Source organism: Helicoverpa zea, chromosome 31 (assembly GCF_022581195.2).
Source record: "Helicoverpa zea isolate HzStark_Cry1AcR chromosome 31, ilHelZeax1.1, whole genome shotgun sequence".
Lineage (NCBI taxonomy): Eukaryota > Metazoa > Arthropoda > Insecta > Lepidoptera > Noctuidae > Helicoverpa > Helicoverpa zea.
This window is the reverse complement of record NC_061482.1, coordinates 5,712,568-5,739,273: the sequence shown is the minus strand read 5'-3', so window position 1 is coordinate 5,739,273 and position 26,706 is coordinate 5,712,568. Positions and strand designations below refer to the sequence as shown.

The following is a 26,706-nucleotide window of genomic DNA, read 5'->3' as shown; positions in this document are numbered from 1 at the left end:
ATACTTCCTAACATTTTAAATCAACATTACTAAGTAAATCTCTGTTTATTTCTAGGCTTAGAATCGATAGATTGTACGCAAACATCTATTGAACAACAATATTCGATTCAACCCACCGTTTACGATTTTGTCACGATTTCCGACACTGTTTACAGAATTTACTTCATATTACCTCCAGCGCTGCATCTATTGCGATGCAATTGCGTGGCAAAGGTTAAGTTTTAAAGCATATTTTTACCTCTTTTTCTCCTACATGTCATATAATGAATCTACACTTTGTCAGCCCACAGTCAAAGCATCTTTTTACTAAAGAGTGATTAGTTGATAATAGTAATAAACGACCGGGATGGTTGGCGATCTTTGGGGAGGCCTATGTTCAGCAGTGGACGGCAATTGGCTGATATGATGATGATGATTACTAATTATTCAACTCTAGAGGACTTCATTAGTATTTTTTTTTATAAATAAAACAGATGCCTACATGAATAATATTGTTATAAAGTTGCTCTTGGTGTAATTTAAGTGCAAAAATATGCATAAATATTATTGCGGCTTTGTAAAAGATAATTTATTGCTCATTTTATTTTCGTGGAAACGAGTATTATTGAGATTAATGAAAATTAAGGCATCTTTATTTTTCATAACGAACACGGCTGGAAACCTCACGTTGGTACTTGGGTACTCGTATTACATTGCAGAAGAGCTTATAAATGCATAAAAATGTTTCAATTCGCTGTAAAACCGAAAACGTTTCTTATTTCAGATAACATATTTTTTTTATTTCATCGGCAGTTCACAGTATTTTTCCAATATAGATTTTAAGCTTCCTAACACTTAAGCTCCTATACTGGCATTGTCTATGGTTATGAATTCGGATGAAAACCGCACCGCTAGAGCCGAGAGCTGAAAAAAAGGCTGAAAAAAAGTTTCAATACTCAATATCTACTTAACAACTTTATTGCATTCAATAATGTATAAAAAGCTAGTGGGTAAAAATAAATAGAAACAATTATTGACCCTGTCGGGCACAACAGTTTTGAGAGTACTGAGTATAGATCGGTATTCACTTTACTTACATCCGAACGGCGGCAGTCATTTGTTATTATCTATTGCTAACCATACATTATTGTAATCACGAAGAGCTCGAGTCAGATCAATCATAATCATAAGGTTAAGGTTGCTTGCCGCGCACGGTCCGTGGATGAATGACCATCTTGTCATGATGAGTTCTTCCGTGATTAAGAAGACATATGATAAACTGGTGGGCCCCGGCTGTCATTGAACATCTTTGGCAGTCGTTACGGGTAGCCAGAAGCCAGAAAGTCTGACAACCAGTTTGAGCAAGGGGTGTCGGGTTGCCCGTCTAACTGGGTCAAGGTCAGACAGGTATTTGGGAAAATGCTAGGGAGATGATGATAATATTATTTTCATTTTATTTTTAATTACTTCAAAGTTAAGAAGATTTATTTTAATATAATGATTTGCGGTGGTACAAGTAACTAGTTCTATTCTAGATTATTCCACCATACCTTTTACAAACATCAGTTTCCCTATAACATCACCAATCCGGTTCTTAAAGTCATAAAAAATCCATTAGATCATTACGAATCGATGTGTGTGAAAGTGAAATTTGGCATGTATTTAGATCAGCATTAGACATGCTACATTTTAGAGTGTCTCCAATAAATTAAGTGGGGTTTCCGTTCATTTATGCCTTCCTCTAGCGAACATTGCGTTTGAGAACAACCATAGCCTTATCTGGCATCCTTCAAACGTATCACTTGCAATAGTTTCTGTGGTTCTCAATGTGAATCTTATAAACGAGGTACTGATTATTTTTTTTATACATAATGTACGCGCAATTGACTCATTTTTTTTTTGGTATTTTTACCCGACTGCTGAGTTTTCGTTGATTGACTGATTGAGGTTTACATTGCAATAAGTTATTAGTATTATTGTATGCAACCAAAGAAAAAAATGTGCCTCCTTATGATGCACAATTTATTATCAAACTAAGTATGAGCTCTTACTCAGGCTATAAATAATAAAGAATTAAGTAAAAAAGGGATGCGGGTTGCCTCCAACAGGTACCTGTGGAGATCTAAGGGGGAGGCCTATGGTCAACAGTGGACGTCCTATGGCTGAGATGATGATGATGAAGTAAAAAAAAGATTTATACTAAAATGCTATATTATACTGTCAGCTATGTACCCTATCGACAGTAATTATCATATAAATATATGTAAAAAAAACAAGTTTAGGAAACGACTATCGTTTGTAATGCGGCTAGATTGATCCGCAGGACGTTCTAAGTCTAATGGCGACCTAAATAACTCAAGCACTGTTAAATTGCATTGCGTTTGTCGATTTACACAGCCGACGGTGAGGGTTAATCATTTCCTCTCAGGTATCGGGCCTGCTTAAAATTCTTAATTAGGTCAAAAATATGCCTGAGGATAGGTATTCGTTAATACAATAAACCTTAAAGTTACGTCGCTCAGATTTTCGCTGAAAGAAAAATGACTTTCAATTTTCTTATCAAATCGGTAATGTGTATTAAGCCATATAATTAAAAGATGACGTCATATGATGATGCATTCACAAACAGCATAAAAAGTTCAAACGGTGTTTGACTATTCCGTAGTACCTTATTATCTTAAGTGGTTAAAAGCGCATTACCATCTCAAAACTGTCAGATTTCGGTTCATAGGAATGTCAGCACCAAAGTGACACCGACAAATTCTTCTACAACATTTTTGTATCGCTAAATTCCTAGCCACTGTTTGTGTAAGACTATGGCAATTGCAACAATAGGTAAAGACCCAGATATTTGAGCTGTATCAAAACCATATAAAAAAATACTTAAAGAAAATGAGATACGACATAAAATACTTCACTGTCGAAAGTGAGTGCGGATAAAGTTATGTCATATACCGATCTCGTTTGCAAACGTCATGTGAGTAGTAGACCAACTAGCCTAGCTTAATTTATGCAACGACGCTGCTTATGTGTGCGTGACTTTGACGAGCTTGACCAATAGATGAGCCAGTTTCGCGCGTCACTTCAAAAGTAAACACGAAACACACACTGACATACCTGAGCTAGTTATTTACTTAGCGAAAATATGTATCAGATATAAGTGAAATATTATGTTTTAGTTCCATTTAGTACGAAAAGTGATTGTGTCAATCACTACATATTATAAAATAAAGTCATACGTATTGAAACTTGTCTGTTTGTCTGATTGAAATAAACTCAAAAAGTTATTGAACTGACTCATGAGATTTTCACCTTTTGGTAAATCGATACTGCGTGCGAAGCCGGGACCAGTCGCTAGTGTGTAATAATTATGAGGTTCGGTCTCTCAACTCATTGTGTCATTTCCAACTGGTTGGACCCGTTCGGTCAACGAGACAACCACATCTCACTATTCGTTAAACCTTGACCTAATTTTTAGTTTGTACTTTGTACGTAACTTCCAAATAATTGTCTCAAATATCCGCCGGTAATTTATCGTGGGAAACTATTGAACATAATATTAAGTGGTGTTTAGGCTCTAAATATATTTTTAGAGGTTGGGTGTTTTCCGAAATGTAACTTAGTGACTGGCCAGTGTTCATGACGTCATGAATCTGACGCCATATTGTACTTATGTGCCATCATAGCTTGTATGTACTAGTGAGACAACTGGTGACGTATTGTAAGTATTAAGGCCCGCCGCTGATTGTAACTTTTTGTCACCGTGACTTTTTGTCACTGTCACCTGCTGTCACCCACGATGCGCTCACTGAATCTGTTCTTGGGTGCCGGCTGAGTGACAAAAAGTCACCAGTGAGTGGACTCCCATTGTAATGTACAGGGCGAGTGACAGTCACGTCACTCCGGCATTGTCTGCTGCTGCAACTATTTGTCACCGTATTGTCACGTCACCATAATGAGCGCACTCAGTATAGTTTTCATTGCACTTGACTAAATGACAAAAAGTCACGGTGACGAAAAGTTGCAATCAGCGGCTAGCCTAAGAGCCCATGACGAGTCAAACGTTACTGTCTATGCACTAGCCAGTATATTTCGAAATGAAGACAGTATGGTGTTGGTTCGTCACGCCACAGGTAGTAGCCATTTTACTGGGCTCACTGAGGAAAAAGCTGACCACATGTTATTGTCATTATCTTGTGTTTCATAAGATATTCAAATAAATGCTCCTTGACGAGTTTTAATTTTTCCTTCGATAATAATACACTTAATTGGTTGTACCTTGAATATGTTTGTCATGATGAAAACCTACGCACAACGGTATTAGTTCATTGAAATAATGAATAATTCTAACACTCTTAGGCGGACAAACTAGTTATTGGTAATAATTGTCGATTTATATAATATGAAATGCAGTTTGACTTCATACTTTGTGACACATACATGACATTTAAAATCTACAATCAGTGAAGATTTTTTTTCTATGCAAGCAAAATCAAATTGACTTTTGTCACACTGAACTCGACAGTCGACACATTTTTTGAATAATTTGATTAATTTCGGCATCAAAATATTTTTTTGCAGCAAGAAAGGTTTAAATATTGCTACTTAGCCAGGCGAATGTAAACCATTGGTTATATTCGCCTGGCTAAGTAGCAATATTTTAAAGGATGTTAAAACAAACAACTTTAAATAATAAACATAATAAATTTTAATGTAACACTTTAAAAGAAACCACAAAGATCAGTTGTCGTTTTGGGAAAAGAGCCACCAAAAAGTCTAACCGGTGTTTTACTCCAATCTATAAACAGCATTGGGTTGTTTTGTAATTCAGATTCCTGCAGGGAACACTTTTTGTAATTCTGCATAATAAACTCTATACCGATATTCTTCAGTCTAACGGGTGATAATATGTGTGTCATGTCGATACTCTCGTCTGGCTGAACATATAACACACGATCATACAGTTCCACATTTTTACATATTCTTGGAGCCAGAGACGGAGGTACCTCACTGTTGTCGTTATCTATATCCGATCTGTATTTATTAATATCAGGTATGTTTGCGTTTCCGCCAACAAAACTTTGTTTGTTCTGCTCTGCGTTCACGCCTATTGCGTGTTTTTCGTTTAATGCGTTACCAATCTTTATGTTTTTATTAAAATTATTTTTCCGATTGGAATGATTTTTAGTCTTCGTTGAACCAATTCGCTTTTCCTCCATTTTGATTTTTTTGTTATGTCCAGGTAAAAATCCATGATTATATTTCAGAATAGATATCGAATCTTTGTTATAATCTGATTGATTGGATACCTCCATAGCTATTGCCCGAGCTTGTGCCATAGATGGATCTTCTTTATTAAATGGCATAATGTTACGATTTTCATGTTTATAGTTTAGTCGCACACTTGGGTGCTTTTTGTTTAATCCAGCAATTTTTCCTTCGATTACACTCTGTCCACTTTCTGGGTCAATTTTAATTTCACGTGGTGTATAGTCATTACTATAAGATTTAACATTATGCCATTTATTACGAGCTGACAGGCTTCTAGTATACATGTCACTATTGGCTTTTTCCTTTTGAGTGTCACTAAATTGCGAATTTTCTACAAAATACTCTAATGACTTCAAAAATGGTAGTATAGAGAGCAGATTATTTGTTTGCAATGTTAAATCTGCCGAATTTTTTGGTTTTGTTTTACGAACGGTCGGAACTAACGGCTTACTAGTACGAACAGGTTCGGAGCTTTCAAAACTATTGCTATTTTCCACAGCGTCAACGTTCCTATAAAATCTGTTTTCGTGTTTTTTCTTTCTGACACCTCTGTTGGTTATTTCAACATTTACAGGCTGAGTTTGCGCGTGAGTTTTCAAAATGTGGTTTCTTAAATCATCCTCTAGTATTTGTACATTAATTTGGGGACTCCTTTTACTAGTTTCAAACTGTTTTTCTACCAAGTTTCTTCTTTGAAATTGAAATGCAGGTCGAATTTTAGTTATTTTGAAATCAGAAGCGTAAGGAAAACTATCGGATATTTTACTTAGTGGGATGGTTTGGGGAATCTTTTTCTGCTCTCTAGAACGAAAGTTAATATTTTTAAGGTAATTTAGTACATTTCCCGCAAATTTCGAACTTGTCCATTGACCGTAAACTTTAGTATTTTTCTCGACCAATGGTGGGGGTGTTTCTATTTCGGATATTTCATACCCAAACTTTTTGTGTAATGAATATTTGCCTGGTTCAGTAGTTGGTGCTCTAAATTTGAAACTAACATCTGGGACAGCTTTTTCTGCTTCCAAAGTTTTCTCTAAGAATGTGTATTTAGGAACAGGTGGTGGTGGTGTTTCAAATTCAGTCAACGATGTAGGGGTACTGGTGTCAGGAATATTATTCAAACTCTTATTTTTATCTGCGATGTTGTATCTACCAGTGTGTTCGTAATTATTCAAGTTCCAAAAGCTCAGACCATCGGGTTGTTCAGTTTTATCAGCAACTGAAAATCCTAAATAGTCTTTGTCAGCTATGTCCGATACAGGTTTTGGTGACGATACTTCTAAACCAACGGCATGTTCAATAAAGCTGTGCGGTGTTCGGAATTTTATAAAACTTTTTGATTCGGTTGTTGTCGGCTGGGTTGTCTCAAAGTTATTTTTTAGCTCTCCAGTTTGTAAATCATTTAAAATAATATAGTTCATATGTGAGTTTCCAGTTTTCATTTTATTTTTCTGAAAACGTTTTTGTTCGTAAAGGGGATCGTTTCGAATTGTGTAGTTTCTTTCTATGGTTGACGCTAATATCATGTTTGTTCCAAATATTTCACCTTCGAAACCGTTTTGAGAGCCTGTAATAAACATAGTTTTTAACTATAAGCAGAACTTAAACACATGTTATTTTCAGATGCGATTTACCTACCTCCATCTGCGGTTCCGTATCCTATAATGACACTACCACCCCCTGGCAGCACAAAACCAAGGAGCTGTAAATAAAATGAGAAAAGTATGTTAGAGGAAAACAATACTAATAATTGTATGCCTATATCGGCTGATTAGCAAATAGTTTTATCCTTGTCATAAATTTCGCTCACGTTACCCAACAAATAATCAAGGCATTGATTAGCCGCAGGTAATCGTGATACTTTATGATGGAACTGTCTCTCTATGGATACCCACGACAGCCTTGCCGTAGACTAGTTTCGTAATATCTGTCTATGTCGATTTATCACATTACGTTTATCTGTATGCTTAAACGTGTCTGAAGTGACCTCATCTATCCGGATAAAGTTATGCGGCCATTTGTCTTTAGGCTGAGTAATTTGTTCGTGCATTTTCGTTGTTTTACACTGAACTTCGTCGTGGCCCCTATTTGTTATATTAGAGGTGATTTATAGATCGGTATGTAGAAGGTCTGCTTACGCTCTGTGAGGCCTGGCATGAGAGGAGGCGGGAGTCGACGTACAGTGCCCACGCTCCGAAGTCCGACTGGTAGGACAAGCACACGTGACGCCAAACATCTTTCTGAATGTCCACTTCCGAGCTCGACGTCACTTTGCCGTTGATTGAGACGTTAATGTGCTTCCCTCCCGAGTCCAGCCACAGCCTTACAACACGATTGTTGCCATTCGCTAAAATATTAATCAAATGTGTGCATTAATACTTTGGTAAAAACATTTTATTGGACCGTGAAGTCGCATATCGAGTGCACATACATTATGTATGTCTCCATATTAGCCCTAATCACGCGCAGTGAGTACGTGAGGATTACGAAATGTTTGTTAACATGGACATATTAGAATGTATGATCCTATTAACACCACTGGGTTGAAATTGTATAATTAATGTCAAACTTAAATCAAGCATATTACTCCAAATGCAAAGGTACTACGGGGGTACAAAATATAATGTTATATTGTAGGTATACATTTCCTAAAATATAATCTAATCACACTTTATAGTCGTTTTGATAATGTCCGGATGCCTCATCGTTGTAATATGTTCACTATCATTCATCTTCTTACTGTTTTGTAAGACCGGTCAAATTATATGCTCTTGATAAGATGAAAGAAAAACAAAAATATATTGTTATTGTTTTATTGTTATTCTATCGGGCTCATTCTGCCGAGAAACGACAACATTGACGAGATCGCATTCCACTCACCCACTCATGTTAATTAAAAACAGTCTTAATAAAAAAGCAACGCAAATTCAAGGATACCTATACCTATCGCAATCATTCCTTTTATTGTAAGTGAAAAAATATGTAGGAGTAATCAAAATAAAGCAAACCGTTTATTACCATAAATACAAAAATTTTGCAACGTCGGACCTGTTTGCAAGTTCAGGTGTAAGGGGGTCATTTTAATTATGATAACGCAATCTTATTTGCTCATTACTTTGATTTTCTGGTTTCACCAACAGCGGTTTACTTTCACATCCGTGACGACAACTTTTATATCGACCTTAATAAATATAAAACTACAGCTGAAGCAGTTCTCATTACAGATTTAAAAGTATTTACCGACGTATGTGAATATGCTCTGATCCCCACTCAGGTCGTAAACGCGTATCCAGGTGCAGATCGTGAATTCTCTGAGAGGCGGTGTCTCGATGTCGTATTGCAAGAACTGAAATCATTTTCCAACATTCATAAAACATCACATTTATTTGATGACTCACACCTTGCCATCTTTTACTAATTGAAACAAAATAGCCTTCAGCGCCGACGGCCACGTGCCGGATTTGTGTTGAATTCAATATAGCAAAAGCCAAAATAAATACGTCCATCAATAATAAATTTGTTGAAAAGCCTCGCTTCCGAAATTAGCAATGCCATTTCAGTCTCAGATTCACAGCACATTTCACAAATTATTTTCGACATAGTAAGAGGATTTTACGAACCTGCGCATATCCTTTCTGTTTGAGTACTATCTTGTACACGGGCCTGTTGATCGATATACCAGTTGAAGCCACACTTAAAAGCACTATTAAAATTATCCACGGCATTTTAATAAATGATTTCTATAAAAAATCTGGACAGTCTACAAATGCAGTAGTTACTATGCATAGTCCACGCAAATCTATGAATGATGTTTGATATGAAAAAATACTGTTTATCGAAACGAGCTATTAGAAAACCAGTGCTATCTTTGGAAAAACAATCCGTAGACTGACGACGCCTTCCCGCTGTATAGCTGATTGTCAATACCTCAGTATAATGTTTGTAAACCGCAATGTTGTTTCTTGCATACATTGTTGATGATTGCACCTCAGTCAATTATTTATATTCTGACAATAACATTAATTCCTGCGGAATTGATCATTAGCTTTTGAACAATAATCTCTAACAAGCAACCTCTGGTCTTGTTTTAGATTTATTTATTGATAAATATACTGCTGGTCATCATAATATCATTATGTTTAAGGCAAAAATATTAACATTCCTATGCTACAAATTCGCCTCAGTTGCTCGAGTTATCTTACATGTATCATGTAAAATTGCGTATAAACACAAAATATCCAAAGTATTCAATTTGATCGATGAATGGTGCTAAACACGAATGTTTTGAAACAACTCGGACATTCTTAAGAAGCAATTATCCCCGGTTTTGGAATGAGTTGAGCTAAAATGATGTTTTATTTTCAGGTAAAGGCTCCTGCTTACTACATCGGTGGTCAGCAGCCGAGCACCCTGCCGCGAGGGGGATCGATGCTCCGCGCTTACTCACCTGCCGCTCCACCGATCCCCGCCGATCGTATCAAGGCTCACTCCACCTCAGGTGAATGTCAGCTAAATTATCTACATTATTAAAACTGAATAGGACATTCGAAGATCGGCAGATTACTCGCGCTAGCCAAATGCAGATTCGAATTTATTAACATTTTCCATTACCTACATTTCCTAGCACTTAGGTAAACCATGTCAACTCAAATCCGTCAGAATTTTCACATATTTAGGCCTGAAGGGATCACATTAATAATTCATTTACTAACCTTAGGTTAAAAGTGACCACTTTTTACATGCCAATGAAGAAGAAGGAGAATAAAATTACCAAAGTTCCCAAAATGATCTCAAGTGATCCAAGTAGGGCTTCTAGGGGTTATTAGTTAGGTAACAGCGGTGTTTGTAGGTCCCACCGCGCCGGCCAAGCCGATGCGCACGTACATCCCTGGGAGTGGGTCAGAACGCTGTTTCCCCTTCGCCGCGGCGGATTGCGCTCGGGGGCCCGACCAACTGTACACGATCCCCGGTAACCTGGCCCTCGTCCTTCAAATACCTTACTTTCGCTTCTAAACGTTGATTTGCTAACGCTTTACCGTAACAAAGTTTTAATGTCGTGCTAAAGAATGCACTTTTTGATTACTTTCTTTGATATATTTTTTTGTCTACTGCCTTCTCTTATTGTTCTCTTTGAAACTTTTAATATTAACACAGTTTGATAATTTTTCAATTGTAATCTTTCTATATTTTTACTTTGTCCTCACGCACCTGAGGTGCTTCGTCACTACCCGGTCACTATTCAAATGTCCTCACACGAATACACTGTGGCTACGCTAAAATCTACTAATTAAATGTCAAGTAAATATACCATCAGAAGGTATTACAGGCTACTACCTCATTTTGTATATAAAATATCATTATTATATTCTCTTTTGTATTAGCAACATTTCGTACAATCGCATGCTTTGATGATAATTGCATATGTGTAAGCTTCAATTACTCGATATTTATAAAACATTGATTTGTACTAATAATTTTGATACAATATAAATGTCTATACTCTGTAGTGCTGCTGAGGACGTAAGGTTGGAGTTTCAAGGGATTGTAATGTTGTGTGTATGTGCAGGTCATGCTGAGGGGTATATGTCGTCTCCGGAGCGCGGGGCTGCCAGGGCTCCGTACGAAGATCCGTATTATACGCAGTACCTCGGCCCTGCGGCTGGACGAGCTGCTATTGCTCCGATTATTGACGAAGAAGCCGGGTAAGTAACATCCTTTATCTCATAAACCTTTGTTTTAAAGTTTTTTGCCATCTTATCTTGCTCGGCGAGGTTTGATAAATGGAAATAGTAATGAATCTTAAAACACTGCTATGTAATGCTGAACGTAATAACTATACCTGAATTTAGCAGCGTATTCTATCCTTGTCATAGATATACGTTGAAAAATATATCAGTTCATTAGGTTTAATTGGCCGATGTTCCTTTACAGCGATGCTGGTATAATGGATGATGCATATACCTTGTATGGAAATCCAATTACCACTGCTCCTAGGCCGATGCCACGGCCGCCGTATGACGCCAGGTAACTTCAATAAATCGAATTACCATAGACTTCAAAAGAGGTTTGGGTAAGGACTTCAATTTGAAGTCGAGAGACTGTGGTAATCTTAGATAACAGAATATATCGGATCAAAAATATAAAATTGAAAAATTATTTCCTGTAACACTGTTAGGTTTTATATTTTAAAGAAATCCGATTAAAGTAAATCCTACAATGTGGAAGCAGAGCGAAGGTGAACGAAAGTTTTCTTCCTTTCTTTTCTTTCTCGTATAATACATAAGTCCTCACGCTCAAATAATACATAGAGACATAGTTCACAGCAGTCGAACGATAAAAGGTTGTAAGCTGCTTAGCGTGGTTGGCCTGAGGTGCTTGGTGTAAGCATATTATACCGTAGGGTTGCTAATAATGAACAAATAACAGCCCTAATTCTATAATGCATTTTTTCAAATGTTGACAGTTGTGACGGATACTATTGTCGCCAATACTCTACAGCAGGCTATGATAAACGATGTAGAGATTAGATGTGTTGAATCATACACAAAGTTATTCGATAGATTTTTTATACAAAAGATTGAGTGACAAATATCGTTTTTGATATCTTCAGGAAAAGTGACGTCACAAGTCCAAACAAAGTTACCCAAACCCCTTTCCAGTAATGGTTGCAACGTTTTTGCTAGCAAAATTTTCCTTTTCGGACCTTCCATTGTTGTTCTAACAAAGTATACGAGTTTTTCTGCTGTGCAATATTGTGGCCACAATATACAAATTAATATAAACAAAATTGTTATCTCCCAGCAAAACAATAGCCCAGCGATTTTTGCAAAATGCGATTTCTTGTATGTATTAAACTCTAATGAAAGATAACCCACATTATGTGAGTATATCTTAGAAGGAACATTTCTAATAATGATTTTGCAGGCCGCAATTGGATGACATGCAGCGACTGCGCGTTGAGAAGATGGAGAGGCAACTGGCCAACTTAACGGGGCTCGTGCAAAAAGCTTTGCAGGTTCCCAACCAACCCACCACTCCTGCAGCCATTCCGCGTCAAGACTACCAGACGTACAATACACGACCTGCCGCACAAGGTGAGAGAATCAAACAAGAATTTTAACACAAATAGGTGACCTAGAAAGGGAGATGCAAATTCTTCTTTAATTTATTTAATATGAGGATCGACATTTACTATGAAAAATTATGAGTGTTTATACAAAACTGGGCAGTGGCTGGTAGACTCCAGAGAATAACCGAGATTTGTAATCGATCTATCGTGTCTGTGCCTCACGGCTTACTATCTATAAGTGTCGTCCTTTAATGTAGCTTGCGTTTTCCTGCACTCAGATGCGGCACGATTTACCAGCACGGAGAGACCTCCTAAGTTAGGCAGAGATAAATTTCGTAAGTGTTTATCGGAGGCGGTCATAAAGTTAGAGTTTAAGCGGATGCATTGCTATTGTCAAGTTGAAATAACTCCTTAATACCAGAACTTCCGATAACTGTGAATATAAATACCGGCGCAGTTATAAGGAAAAGAGCTATCAGTAACGAGCATAACGGGTAATTGAATGGTGGTTTCTCAATTTCCAATCTTGGGTGCACTTCGTGGTTGTTTGACGTCACTTCACATCTGTGTGTTGTACAGAAAAACAAAACCGCAAATTATGGGAACTACCACATTCCATTACTACCGAGTAAATGCGATAGAAAAGATCTTCCGCACATCTTGTCACGTTGGAGAAAGCGTCACTTTCCCGCCATCGGAGTGTCCCACTAGCTATTTGGCCAAATCTATTTTTAAACCTATGACATTCGCAATGCATTTAGCGAAATACATCATTATCACGCCGAACGCTTGCTTGCTAAATCGAGTGGTATTGTTCTTATTTCAGCTTTCTTATACAATCGTATTAGGCTCAAGTGCATCTGTTTTTTAATATACCTTCGTTTCAACATCGTCATCTCACCACCTAATACAATTGTCGATTCATTAAACGTTGAATACATCGAATAAATACAAATACTGCTATTAAGAATCATGGAGATGATAATTCATGAGTATTGCGCTAGTAAAGGCTTTGTTACGTAGACATTATCGTTGCTGGAATTTTATCAACGTGTGCCAAATTGTGTATGTACATAGTAGTAGCCATCGTCTCGTGGAACATACGGAAATATCAACTCTACTCACTGATCACATCTCGTTTTATTCATTTTGTAGAACTTGCAAGTTTTATTCAGTTGTATTGACAAACTATTTTGTCATTAGTTTGTAATGTTTGAATATTCATTTGATTTCTGTACAGTGGTTTATGGTTTAACATTTACTTTAGCTCCCTCTCAAAGAATGATTTATTAATCCCAAAATTCTGAATTTTCTTATCAATAAGTATGAATATTCCTTTTCCCACGGAGAAGTTTGTTTGTTTTTCAATTATATCACTATTTTTGCATTTCATTTTCTTAAACACACTCAAAACTACTCCACTAAACACTACCTTCACTTACCAAATCACAGTTTTTTGGAAACCAACTACGCACTATGTTACTGATTGAGCATTTTTCTTTTACTATAGCGTACAGACTGCCTCTGTACTTTTGTAATAAGATTTATCATATCAATGCATCGTGACAGAGAAACAAATAACTGATGTTACGTAATACAGGTGACTGACCAAATTAAACATTTGTTATTTCAGAAAAATCTGTCTCTTTTGAGAAATCAGTATCATTTAGCGATGATCCTCCTGATATGAGCTCACCAAAGCAGCATTCACCCCAACATACAGGTATGCATACAACACTTTGTTTACTTTAGTATATACCCTTGTTGCAAGTTGACTGCATTCGTAGTCTAATAAGTAGTTAAGGAGGTAAAGGGTGCAGAGACTGGTAACTGAGTCGCATAGAACCTGGGTGATGGTTGTTGATCTAGAATTACCTAGTATTGTAACGACTTCCTCGCTCGCGTCTAATTCAAAGCCTATCGTCGCGAGGATAATCAGCATTGTTTAAACTGTTTTGTCTGACAATGTTCTGTATAATTCTAATATTTTAACTTTTGTTATCAAAATACCCGTTTGAAGTTAGCCTGTTACACTCCTCACATTTGTACCAGCCGTCAATCGAATTCCCTGTGTGAGATGAAATACTCCCCACATTATACATTTATATCAATGTCGGTTATTAATCATTTTTGTTCGTACCCGTTAGAATCATTATTATCATCGAGAAGAGAATGGCCGCTCACACATTGATGATTTTAGATTCATTTTCAAAAATTAAATTAAGTATATTGTATAATATACTCTACTGTCCACGGTCGCGTCATTTGGAGAATGCGTGCAGCGTGAGAAGACTGCATACACTGCTATACAATAAACAGTTTTCATAATTTTCATCGTTCGATGCAAGCGATCTCCAATTGACGGTAGCGTGCTCCTGGCACACGGACATGGACAGTAGGCCTGATATTAATTTGGCTAAAAAGTTCAGTGTGGTTAAACCATTCTCAAAGCTGATAGAATCCTCGCTGGTTATTTTTTTTCTAATCACTGTCGTAGTTAATATCATAACCATGTTCATAATTCTTGTATTTGATTTCTTTCCGCTTACTTCTTTGCCATAACAAGCCGATTCCAAACCTACCAAACCGGCTATCAAATCTTCGACATTGCCAAGGACGTCATCTCAAGGTAAATTTTTGATATCCATTGATATTTGAATACCTAATCCTATTTTGTAATTATATATATACTCACAGAGGTGTTTATCTACTAATGCCACTAGCTTTGGTTCATGAGGTATTAATAAGTACTAACCCTTCACGGAGTAATAGAACAAAATATATACTTCCATCATTCGTCAAAAGCTTAGCAGGAGCTTAGAATGATGTTTCAAGAAGAAACCTATTTGCTGGTGAAAGCTATTGCATTTTCAATGAATCATGCTTTAATTTGTAGCTTTCTCTAAAGTGCTCGTTTAATGTATAAGAAAATGCTGAATTGTATTTCAGAGCGTGATCGTCTGAAGCCTGCTCCTCCTCCGAAGCCGGCAGGGCTAGCGAGCCAGCAACTGGCTCTGGTCCCACAGAAGACCTATACGATCAACGTAACCTCGGATTTCCAAAACCAGCTGCGCTTGTTGCAGAAGCAAGGTCGTGATCTCAGAATTGAGGTATGTTGTGATATACGTTTCTCGTTAGACCATAATTTTGCTCTGGCGCGACCTAATGCGAGATTTATGACTGAGCGAAGATTTCAGCACTTGCGATGTTAGATATTGTTTAAGTAAAGTGGTAGGTCATAGAAGATGATTCATTCGTTCACAGACCCGCAATATGCGCCGCTCGACCTTGACGCACGCCATTCAGATGCGACAGCTCATGGGCGAGGCCATCTTAAAGATTGGAGCCATTGCTGCAAGCTTTTGCGAAATGGATCCTGATTCTGTAAGTATACAAACGCTCTTTGTCCCGCATTGATGATCAAACTTGTTAAAACCCTCTTCGAAATGATGCTTAAATCACCTGTTCATGATGAAAATCTATTGATCAAACAACTTGGTCTATTGTAATATGCCTTGTCAAAAAATGTTCATTTTGGTTCATAGTGTAAAATTAACAATTTCAGCAACTATGCCGTGAAGAAGAGATCTATCGTCAGGATATGCTGCTGCTCGAGAACGATCTGTACGAGCTCGAGGCCACTGTTGAACGTCTGCGAGGCCAGGCTGCTAACAGGTAAAATCATCTTTTATAAATTACCTATATAATGTACCAATCATACTTCTTCTTTCTTCTACAAGAGGAAATAATGTATTAAGGTCACCATTGGTCTACTGTTTTGATATTCAGTGCGGCTCAGGCCTGTTCTTATATTGAGTAAAAATTTATCATCAGACTTCCTAATATCTTCGCATTTATTTACCTACTAACTTCTGCCGGCGATTTCACCCGCGTCCTGGATGGTGACAAAAACTCCTATGTCCTATGTCCTTCTCCTAAGTCTAAGCTACCTCCCCTCTTATTTTCAGCTTAAACGGTTCAGCCATTCTTGAATCATAAATATGTAACTAACACGACTTTATTTAGATTTAGAGATAGATTAGCCTAAGAGCCAGCAAACGCCAGACCTACGTTATTTTATAAAAGCTGAAACTTTGTGTGTGCCTTACAGTAGGTATTAGCGATAGACTACTACGAAGTTTGACTAACGGTGACTTTAGAAAAATTATTAAAATTGTGTAACAGCCATTTTTGCAGCTCTTTCTAAAAATACCAATTTAATGATTACAGGGAAACCCGCGTCAATATGGCGGACATCGAACGCATTGCAATGGTGCTGTCAAAGAGCAGCAAGACTGTCGCTGACTGGAAACTCAAGTTTCCCGTTCTGCAGGAGACTATGAAGACCAAACTGGCTGCTGAGATGGAAAAGGTGGGTACAATATAAAAATCGAAGACCATTCATTTGAAAATTTGGAATTGTCGACCTTATTGCTTATAGATGAATGTACAAATTCTAACGATGATCGCTGACACTTCCAGGTGGTGCGAAAGGAGAAGATGCTGGAAGAAGAACCCGAGCGCTTGGAGCTAGCCTTGCGCCGCTGCAAGAAGCTTACAGGAACACTGGTTACGCTCAAACGGTACACCATATCATAATTTTTAGTTCCAAATAACTCTGGTTGAAAGGAGCATAAGTTACCTGATTATCTTGTTCATTTGACAGCCTTGCTTGTGTGCAAGAACAGCGTCTGCCACTAAGCGACGGCCGAGTCTCACCAGTATCGTCACAAAGCTCCACTTTCACCGCTGGACAATCTTCTGAGGATTGTGCTTCTGATTTGAGCACAACATGCCCAAATGCTCTTGCTCACAACAAGGTATTGAAAGCAATTTGCTCTTGAACTAGGCAATATATCGAAAAATATATATGCAGGAGGGAAACAATTCATTATGTGGTTGGTTGCATCTATTTTATAACAGGGTTTTTTAACAGTGCCCAAAATATTGTTAGTTCGATAAAAGAGAATGTTCGTTCTAATATCTAATATTGATAAGCAATAAGGTCTGCTTTTATAATTAAGTCTAGTAATAGATATCTTGACGTTATAGCTAAGAATTGGTGTCGTGCGTCACATCTTGCCAAATCATCCAGATAAAAATCAATCTTGTCCGTTACCTTGGCAGTTAACAAAATGTCAATGATTGGAAAGCAGTTCACTGCACTTACCTTGAAAAGTAACAATTTATTGATATTATCCAGTGCACTATTAACATTTTTTGATATTTTTAGAATTACTGATTAAGATATGCATAAGAAGTTCAGTAATTTGTATTTGTAAAGACTTTGTCTGTCAAATGCGATTTGGGCACTGATTTAAAATTCTGTACATGGACCCTAGTATTTACTAACGCATAACAACTTTCTTTCCCTATTTGAACATCTTGTTTGCAGATAGATTTGAACAGATACCATTGATTAAGACATACCTACCCAGTTTCAGACGCCCATACATACTAATATTCCATGCGCTTAACAATTGCAGGTTTGCCAAGAGTTATAAAATTTGCATTTTTTTCCACACTTCGATTTATTTGCGAAGTGTTAGTTTTGTTTATTTGCTCCTCACGGCACCCCTTAGGCCGTTCGTGTAATTTCGTAACATTTTATATACCAGTTATAAGCTTTGTTTCTATTATGATATGCATGTGCCCCCATTTTTTTCGAACACAATGAATTAGCATGTTTTGCACCTGTTCTTTAGCGTATCCTACTCACCTGTTACGAGCTAACTATAGTGGCTTATTTCTTTTTATTTATAGTAATACTGTTTTCCCATAGCCTTAGTCCATTATGCATTTTGGATATCCGAAATATTACTTTGATACTGTCCTGTGTATTCTGAGTGTCGCCGAACAATTGGAAATGTTTTCAAAATTTTACATCACGAAATGCAAGTGTGTTTCGTCAAAATTTAACTGAAACAAAATTGGTTTTACAAATTGGGCATTAAATACAAAAATATTACGTCTCACTCTGTTTATAAAGAATTCAATATTGTGATAATACCTACAAGTTTCATCATCCAATTTTAAGCCACAGTTCAAAAGCATTAATGTCTTAGGACTTGATTCTGAATAAATCGAATTTACTGAAATAATCATATTAATTATATTATTGACTTTAATGCAAGCCATTCCGTTACTTAAGTTTATTTAAAGAACAACTTGATAGGTGAACTAGCTAAAGCCACCCTCTGAAAAGAGTTTCGATGGGATAATATTTACATCAACGAGTAATTATTAAACTAGCCAAGGTCGATGGATGCAGGCCACTTTCAACTGGTCTTTTGGGAAGCAGGCATTCAGTGGCCGTCCTATAGCTGAAATGATGATGATAATATCATTGAGGTGATCCTGAAGGTACATCAATATTTTGAAAGATTGTCGCTAGATACATCGAAACTATCACGTTTTGGAACGTAACCCTGTACGGTTTTTATGGGTTTTCACCAATTCTTGGGAAAGGCAAATTAATCCTTTAACTTATAACCGTTTAAAGCCTAGCTAGTATACCATAAAACAGAGTGTGACGTCATATTACAGAATACAAAAAATACTTGACATTCTTTTGCATATATTCCTGCAACCAATGCACCATCCGTAAACGTTGCATCTTATGATCCTTGCTTTCGGAAAATAATGCCAATTTTAACGAATATGTCAACCATACCCAATGTATTTAGAAGGACCTGCCACTCTCGCTACGATGCCCCAAAGATTTCTACAAACTCGATTAAACGCCTAAGTATACAATATAGTAGGTATAGTTCGGCCATTCAGAGAATGCGTTCCTGACACGTCGCGATTGAACTGACGACGTAACTACATTCATTGATTATTGATATAATAATGTTGTTTTAATGCTCCTCAATTGTTAAAACGGTAAACAACCAGCAAAAATATTTTTATCGTAACTGCAACGCCATTGCAAAGTTACGTCGTCAGTTCAATCGCGACGTGTCAGGAACGCATTCTCTGAATGGCCGAACTATAGTAAACATCCTATAATCGAACCTTCGAGACAGTTAAAGCAGCTGGTAGTTCGGCGAGGTCTGCCCCAACATTGACTTCTATATTTTGCACTTTCTGATCTTCTTCGGTCAGAATATAATGTAAACAAAAAAAATATGAAAGTCACGCCACATACCTTCTATAATACGGTCAGCTGTTAAGCCAAATCGTGTAACACACAGTCTGTGTACTAAACCTTAAAGAACAATGTCAGACGTCCATAGTAAATTAGGCTCAATAAAAATATTTCATGAAAATTCTTACAGTTTTTTGTGTAGTTTAATGTCAGAAGCTTTTCTGTTTTCCACTTTTGCATTGAACTTCTCAAAACCAAATTATTCCAAATTATTAAAACGAAAACCTGAACTCGATAAACAAAATAATTACTTATTAAAATGATATTTTTTTTTGTTCTAGATAACAATTAAATATTTTATAAGAAGTTAGTATTTTATATTTAAATTGTTGTAGTAAAGAACTTTGTGTCCGTGAGAATTTAGTTTTAAAAGTTGATTGGTTGGGCCGAAACCTGACATTGTTCTTTCAGCAAAATCTGTACGAATGCCCTCGTTTGCAGTATAACTGTTAATTCACGTAGCTGTAAGTTAAGTACTTTGCTAGGCTGGAACAAAAAAAAAGTTTTTAAAATTATATTCATATTTACCAAAGTTTTTAACAAAAAATATTATAACTTTTCGTCAATCTTGCCTACAGAAGTCGGTGGCGACCTCGTTGGACTACAGAAATGTAGCTATATTGTACCTATCCCATCTATGTATGCATTGAAAGCAGTGTGCCAAAATACGCCGTCCAGGAACAGAATGGGCCGAACGATTCAGTCGCAGCCGTGACAAACGTATCGCCACACATTCTCTTATACATTATGATATAATATTATTTTTATGTTGTGTCATTATTATCAAATTGTTTTAACAATGGATTTCATGGTCTTTTTTCCGTGACCCGTCAGTTCGCCTGGAGAGACAGCCAAAACTTCCGAGAAGCGATAGTTATACACGAGTAATAAAATATCTTCATAATATATAATATATCATTATTCATAAATTTGTTTAAAATTATTTATTTCAATATTTTATTATACATCCGTATTTTTACTTTATTGTATTTTACTTTCAATATAATTCCATACTTCTATTTTTGTGTAATTATTACCACATGTTTTTGCTATAATATCTCTGTAGGCATGTTGGTGCACTGAGTTTTTTTAAACTAAGCTTTAGATATAAAGTTCGTCCAAATTCTTTTGACTGTCTGCTATATTAAAAAGATTTATAGAAATTTTATGTATCTTTTGCAGTCCTTACCGTTTTAATTGAATCGGTACGAATTCTCTATTACATCCTATTGTTAAAAAAATAGTACATGAATGGAACGTTCATAATGTCATTTCTTGAACTTCTGTAACTTTAAAGTTTAACAATATCTTTGAAGTGGTATTACAGTTTATCCAATTGGCATTGCGTATCAAATCACTTGTAACAGACCCGCTTCATTACTGATATTGGTTGAATTTTAACAGCTGTCCTACATACCATGGGCCAATGACATGCAACTTTCAACTTAATATCAGCATGATAAGGCTAACATTAGACCTTTTTAGTTTTTGTACACTTAGTTTTCTTTCTTTTTTATGAATGCTTCATAGCTGCTATACAAACGTTGAAAGTTGATTGTTCAAAATTACTTCGAATAACTTATCAAATGAACTTCAGAAAATATTAATTGGGCCTACTTTAATAGATATGTAACAGAGACTTGGGATGGCACATCGAATAAAATTTCTTCAAAGAAACAGGTCTAAACTTACGAGACAATAAATTAGGCGATTAACACACGTACCACTTAACGATGTTTTTCACGTCGCAAGTAAACGGTATAATAAGTTTAATACAAAACATGGCTTGTGAATTGTCGTATATTGACAATACCGCAAAGTCACAGATAGTGTATAATTGGCCTAAAATTCTGTAAATACCATCATCCCGGGACTCTATTACAATTATTTGGTGTGAATTGGGATTAATATCGTTTGCACTGCATGCGATAAGCTTTGGGTATTTTGATAGTTTAACTACTTAATGCCTACTTAATTAAGAAAAATTGGTCTTCAAACTTGGTTGTAATCGGCGAAAAGTATTTTTTTCTTTTATTTATCATAAATAAATTGTAGGTAACATTACCTATCAGACTTCTTGGACTCGCTACAGTTGTTCTAGATTGCACATGGGTCGTTAAATTTTCATATTTAGAAAAAAATACAACAGCTTTTGTTAGCCAGTCACACCCAAGTTCAAACCAGTTCAAACATTAAAATTCAAGATTTACATTGTTCAGGCGTGTGTTCATATTTCTTGATTATTTTATCATCACAATATTTTTGTAATTCCTTTTTTTTATGTTGTTATGTTTATGTGTGAAATATGAAAACATCGTCGTAGTCATAATGTTGGTTAACAAGCACGTTGTAATTAGTTGTAGTGGCTTTTGAGATAGTTTGTGCATCTTGTCGTTTTTCGTTTTGTTGCAGCGCGTTGTTATCAGGAGCCGCACACAGCCCAACGCTTCAGGAACTGAATGAATTGCCCTAACAACCCTTTCTCACTCCTCTATTTCTTTTATTCTTTAAGACTAACTCCTAAGATCTTCCCTACTTAAGTTGACTGGATTCTGTCGGGCACAATCAGATTTCAAAAATAGTTATCCCAAAAAACACAGTGCTCGATTCTAGTCCTTCGTAAATCTAACCCTTGACATAAATAATTAGAAATAAAGTAACCCACGCCATCGGAGCACAGGTAAATGAATAATAAAATTAATTCGCTTTCAAATATTTAGGTACTGTCGTTTTCTAAAAGTTAACACCTTTGCACATTGAGGGTAATGTTTTAATCATTGTAGCCATCGCAGTAATACATTTTGAGCTTTTCTTAGATTAGATTTTCACTATAATGTCACTTTGGCATTAGCTTCCTTTAGTAGAATACTTAAAATTAAATATATAGTACTTATCTAATATTATATACACATTATATTTTTTGACTAATGGCAAAATCATCACAATTGTTAAGAGTGAATAATTCGTCTCTAAAATTAATTTCATAATTCTATCTCTATGCATTTAAATCACCAAATTAAATCGCTGCGTTATTTATCTAATATCACACAACCCCGATGTATTTTCATAACTGTCCGTCCATAATATTATGTACCTCTAATAACTATCAGATCTACTTATTTTTTCACCTTTAAACATTCATATCGATCCACCACGTGCCGGTCTTTCCACTATATTTTGGCCGCTCGTCACACTTCCTTTTCAAATTTTGTCTTTGAATTAATGGAGAAAATAAATAAATAACGAAAATAATTTTGCGTCATATCCTGCTGATGTTCAGCTGTAATGTTTTAAGCATAGAGATTTTCCCGCAATATTCAAAGACAAAAAGAGAGGCATTCGCCTTTTTCGTTTCTCTTTTATTCTTTTTGAATGATTGTGGTCGCATTCAAACATCTAGCTGAAGTATGTAAAGATTATCTGTCCCATAACAAGTGGCCTTATCTGGTGTAATAGAATGCGTGTGTCTATGTTTTGAATAAGTGTTTTTTGTGTACTAAAAGCGCGGTTGCAATACGCTTTACAACACCACTCTAAGAACTAAACAATCGAAACGACTATCGAGGTTAGGGGCTTACTTGCAACCGCTCTTTTATAATGTCTGTTGGAGATCGGCGAGCACAGCTAGAAGTGCGTGGAATGGTGCGCAGGCAACCGGCGCCGGCGTGTGCGTCGGGCGAGGCGCTGCGGCCCGGGGAGCGGACCTGCGGCCAGAAAACGCCCTCGATGCGCTACTAGACGAGCTGCAGACGTTCGCGAAGCCGGCGGAGCGCGGCGCGCGCGGCGAGGGCCCGCTGCGCCGCCTGCACTCGTACCCCAGCGGCAGCGACACCGACGCCTCGCCGCCCGTGCGCGCGCGCGGCCAGCACCCGCCCAAGCCGCCCGTGCCCGAGCGCCACCCCGAGCTGCTGGCCATGGCCGCGCGCCGCGCGCCGCCGCCGCCGCCGCCGCGCACCACCTCGCGCTCGCCGCTCGCCTCCCCCACGTCCCCCGCCTCGCCGCCCCGCTGTCAACCCGACCCCAACCATCTCCCCATGCAACACTCCGAACCCTATTCCGATGACGACAAGGCCACTAATCGTCACACACCTCTCGAACAAAGACATCAGGAGCTGTTGAAAAAGCAAAAGGCGCTACAAGAACAATACGCTCGCCTTCAGATGATCCAACGGAGCGGGCCAACACTGCCACCTACTGCGCAGCCGGACCTCAAGAAAACCGGTAGCGAGTCCAACTTGCTGACGAAAATGAACTTGAACCTTGCCCCGGCGGCGATATCCGGAAGCATGACGCATCTAGCCGCTAACAATGAGCGCAACATTGACGGTTCACTGGCCCCCGAGAAAGGCATGCTGCCCGAAGGTGTGGCCACTACCAATAAGGTTTACGAGACTGACATACTGTGACCTTGTAGTCGATGCTTCATATCTGTCTAAGAGTTCGCGCGCACCAGGACGTTGCTCGTACTTAATGCCACACGTTTTTGAATATTTACCTACGTCTATCATGCATTCTTCACATTGTAAATGTCTTTAATCACCGATTTATTTAATTTGGAGACCAGCATCAGGAACCCATAAAATTAACTAATCAATTTAAATCCCTTTTTTCTAATTAATTTATACTTGTACTTACCTAATGACAAGGTATCCATATTTTTTTATAGTTTACGTTTGCCTAATGCGCGAGGGCTCCTGCTGGGTACTAAAATGTTAGGTATAAGTATTTTTTAAATATGAATTACTGCTTTATTATTATTGTAAATCGTTTATTCGCAATTTTTATTAGGTTTGTAATTTCAGTATTAAGTTAGACCCCGTGTCGTGTTCTTAAACAACGAAATTCAAGCACATTTTACTAACAATGAAATATGATGTAAACTACTTATTGTAATTGGTGTTACTAATTCATCACAAGAAAAAAATACAAAAAAAGTCAATAAATGTTATTATGAAATAAAATATTGTAATCAATGATATCCATCATAGAATTTACCTATCGAATGAACTGCAGTTTTGTCTTGCCTCTCAGTCTGTGCTATGAGTTCTTTACCGAACGCATAACTACGTATGTAACTTTGTGTAAATAGGTGTACCTCACTGTATTCTCTAACATTTAGATTATCTACTAATATGACGACAGATAAAATACCTTTAATCCATGATTAGTGCCAAAATTATTGTTTTCTAAACTAATTTTCGTAAACTTTCGGAAGTACTTGCAACGATTTAGAAAAATAAAATTATTGAAGACTTTATTTTGCAAAAGTCTCTTAATTTTCTATTCGATTTTAGTTCGGGCCCAATAACTGCCTTTCTGAAGTTGAATTTGTTCCTGCGGGTATTGTTGAGAAGTTTCATTGGTCCGAAGTTGGCTACAATGACAAGGAAAATAAGCTAGACGCGTGAGGAGTCCAGGGTAACTTCAGAGTTGCAAATTTATTGGCGTGAACTGTAAGACCGTGTGATTTTCAAAAAACAGCACTTTTAATATAAGAGGACTATAATGAAGTTTATTTATAAATTCTGTTCCATCAAATACAACGAATGTTATTTGTTGTATTACACTTAATTTAAAATTATTCAAAATCCTGGTACCTATTCGATAATGAACTATATAATATTCTTGACGGCTTGAAATAACAAAAAAATCAACCGAAAATAATTGTACTGTGATAAGAAAAAGTTACCTATTCTAAATGCATAAGAATTGATTAAAAATTTATTACAAAAACCTAGATTTACGTCCTTTGCACGGGATAAGCATATTTTACTAAAAGCCACATTATTACTTACCTCAATAAATTATTTAGCTTCGTCCACATTCGTATATCAATATTGAATTTATAATTAAAGTAAAAACCGTCAAAAATATTAGATAATTAAATTCACATTCATAATTTATCATTGTTGTAACAATCTTGTTTCGCATAATTTCTTTATGTTGGAATTATATTAAATTGATTAGACTATCTACTAATAATATTGATGTATAAAATATTATTCTTATTTTTAGACTCCAAATACATCTACAATCATGTAATAGAACTAGATAATTAGTGATAGCTACTATTTAGAGTAATTAATATAAAAAAATAGGTAGGTGAAGCAAAATGATTGCGGTTTTTAAATGTTTGTTGCAAATCACTTAATATTTAACAAAACTAATATTGGCTTGCACACTTTGGAGCACACTATTGCTAAAACCTTTCAAATAAATATGTATTACATAATATATAGCCATGTGACTTTATTACGCACTATCATATCTAATTTTCATAACAACTCTTCATGTTTTAACGAAAATAGCCTATTTGTTGCGCTATTTCTACGAGTATATAAATAGAGCTGAATGCTAAGTTTTCTTTATATCTATGTTTGCGTCTCCATCATATACTAAGACATAATAACTTAATCATTGATGTAACATTAAGGAATTGTCTTCATTTATATTCCTGACATCTTTCAACTGAATCATTTAATTTCATTTCATTTATCGATCGATACGTGCCAAACAATGCTTCTTTTATAAAGGTATTTTTCTAGTATTTTTACTTAGTTGACTTACTACCTATTTTTTAATGTTTAAAGCAAACAAAAAAGTTTTTATAGCTGTTTATTATTATTAATTTCGATGTTTTATCGATTTTAAATCTGCAAATTTTTAGCTTAAAGCATTTTAATATTAATTTGTTGCTAATATAGATATTAAATTATTCTTAAGAAGGTAGAAACTATTTGTTTAGTTGTAATAAAAGATCATAATAAGTGTATAGTTATATCAAGATAGCTTGAAAATGTTTTAATGTGAAATAAATAAAGAAAGTTTATTATTGTTTTAATTATACGGGTTATTCGTCGTCCTGTATGAATCGGAGTGTTGGGCATTGAAAAAGAGGGATGAGAAGAGAGTGCATATAGCAGAAATGAGAATGCTGAGATGGATGTGTGGTGTTACAAGAATGGGTAAAGTGAGGAATGATTACATTAGAGGAAGTCTGAAAGTAGCGCCAGTTACAGAAAAGATGAGAAGTAGAAGATTGTCATGGTATGGGCATGTAATGAGGCGAGATGATATGCATGCAATAAAGTGTGTGCTAAGTATGAATGAAGATAGATAGAGAGGAAGAGGAAGACCTAAGAAAAGATGGGTGGATTGCCTGAAAGATGACATGAATAGGATGGGAGTGAGTGTCAGTATGACGAGTGACAGGGGAAAATGGAAGAGGATGACGTAT

At 36.5% G+C, this 26,706-nt stretch overlaps 2 protein-coding genes across 16 annotated transcripts in view; one reads left to right on the top strand and one right to left on the bottom strand.

The window, feature by feature from the left end:
* LOC124644801 (coiled-coil domain-containing protein AGAP005037) overlaps window positions 1-26,298 on the top strand; it is a 300,925-nt gene extending 274,627 nt beyond the window's left edge. For 4 of the 15 annotated variants that reach the window (XM_047184375.1, XM_047184374.1, XM_047184385.1 and 1 more), the window contains 15 exons: window positions 9,616-9,748; window positions 10,100-10,219; window positions 10,817-10,952; window positions 11,182-11,274; window positions 12,175-12,344; window positions 12,598-12,654; window positions 13,953-14,042; window positions 14,886-14,948; window positions 15,269-15,429; window positions 15,584-15,703; window positions 15,885-15,994; window positions 16,550-16,691; window positions 16,802-16,902; window positions 16,986-17,139; window positions 23,120-26,298. In XM_047184375.1, the coding sequence (XP_047040331.1) occupies window positions 9,616-9,748; window positions 10,100-10,219; window positions 10,817-10,952; window positions 11,182-11,274; window positions 12,175-12,344; window positions 12,598-12,654; window positions 13,953-14,042; window positions 14,886-14,948; window positions 15,269-15,429; window positions 15,584-15,703; window positions 15,885-15,994; window positions 16,550-16,691; window positions 16,802-16,902; window positions 16,986-17,139; window positions 23,120-23,875 (2,406 nt within the window). In that variant the 3' untranslated portion in view covers window positions 23,876-26,298. Of the gene's footprint in view, window positions 1-9,615; window positions 9,749-10,099; window positions 10,220-10,816; window positions 10,953-11,181; window positions 11,275-12,174; window positions 12,345-12,597; window positions 12,655-13,952; window positions 14,043-14,885; window positions 14,949-15,268; window positions 15,430-15,583; window positions 15,704-15,884; window positions 15,995-16,549; window positions 16,692-16,801; window positions 16,903-16,985; window positions 17,140-21,881 lie in introns of all 15 variants that reach the window. The other 11 variants (XM_047184379.1, XM_047184387.1, XM_047184381.1 and 8 more) reach the window with 9 other exon arrangements.
* On the bottom strand, window positions 4,670-9,120 carry LOC124644803. The gene is made up of 5 exons (XM_047184388.1): window positions 8,871-9,120; window positions 8,491-8,596; window positions 7,389-7,597; window positions 6,889-6,952; window positions 4,670-6,817 (listed from the first exon to the last, which is right to left on the bottom strand). Exons 1-5 carry the CDS (start codon window positions 8,973-8,975, stop codon window positions 4,701-4,703), a joined length of 2,601 nt encoding a protein of 866 aa, XP_047040344.1. The 5' UTR covers window positions 8,976-9,120; the 3' UTR covers window positions 4,670-4,700.
* Window positions 26,299-26,706: the final 408 nt, after the last annotated feature.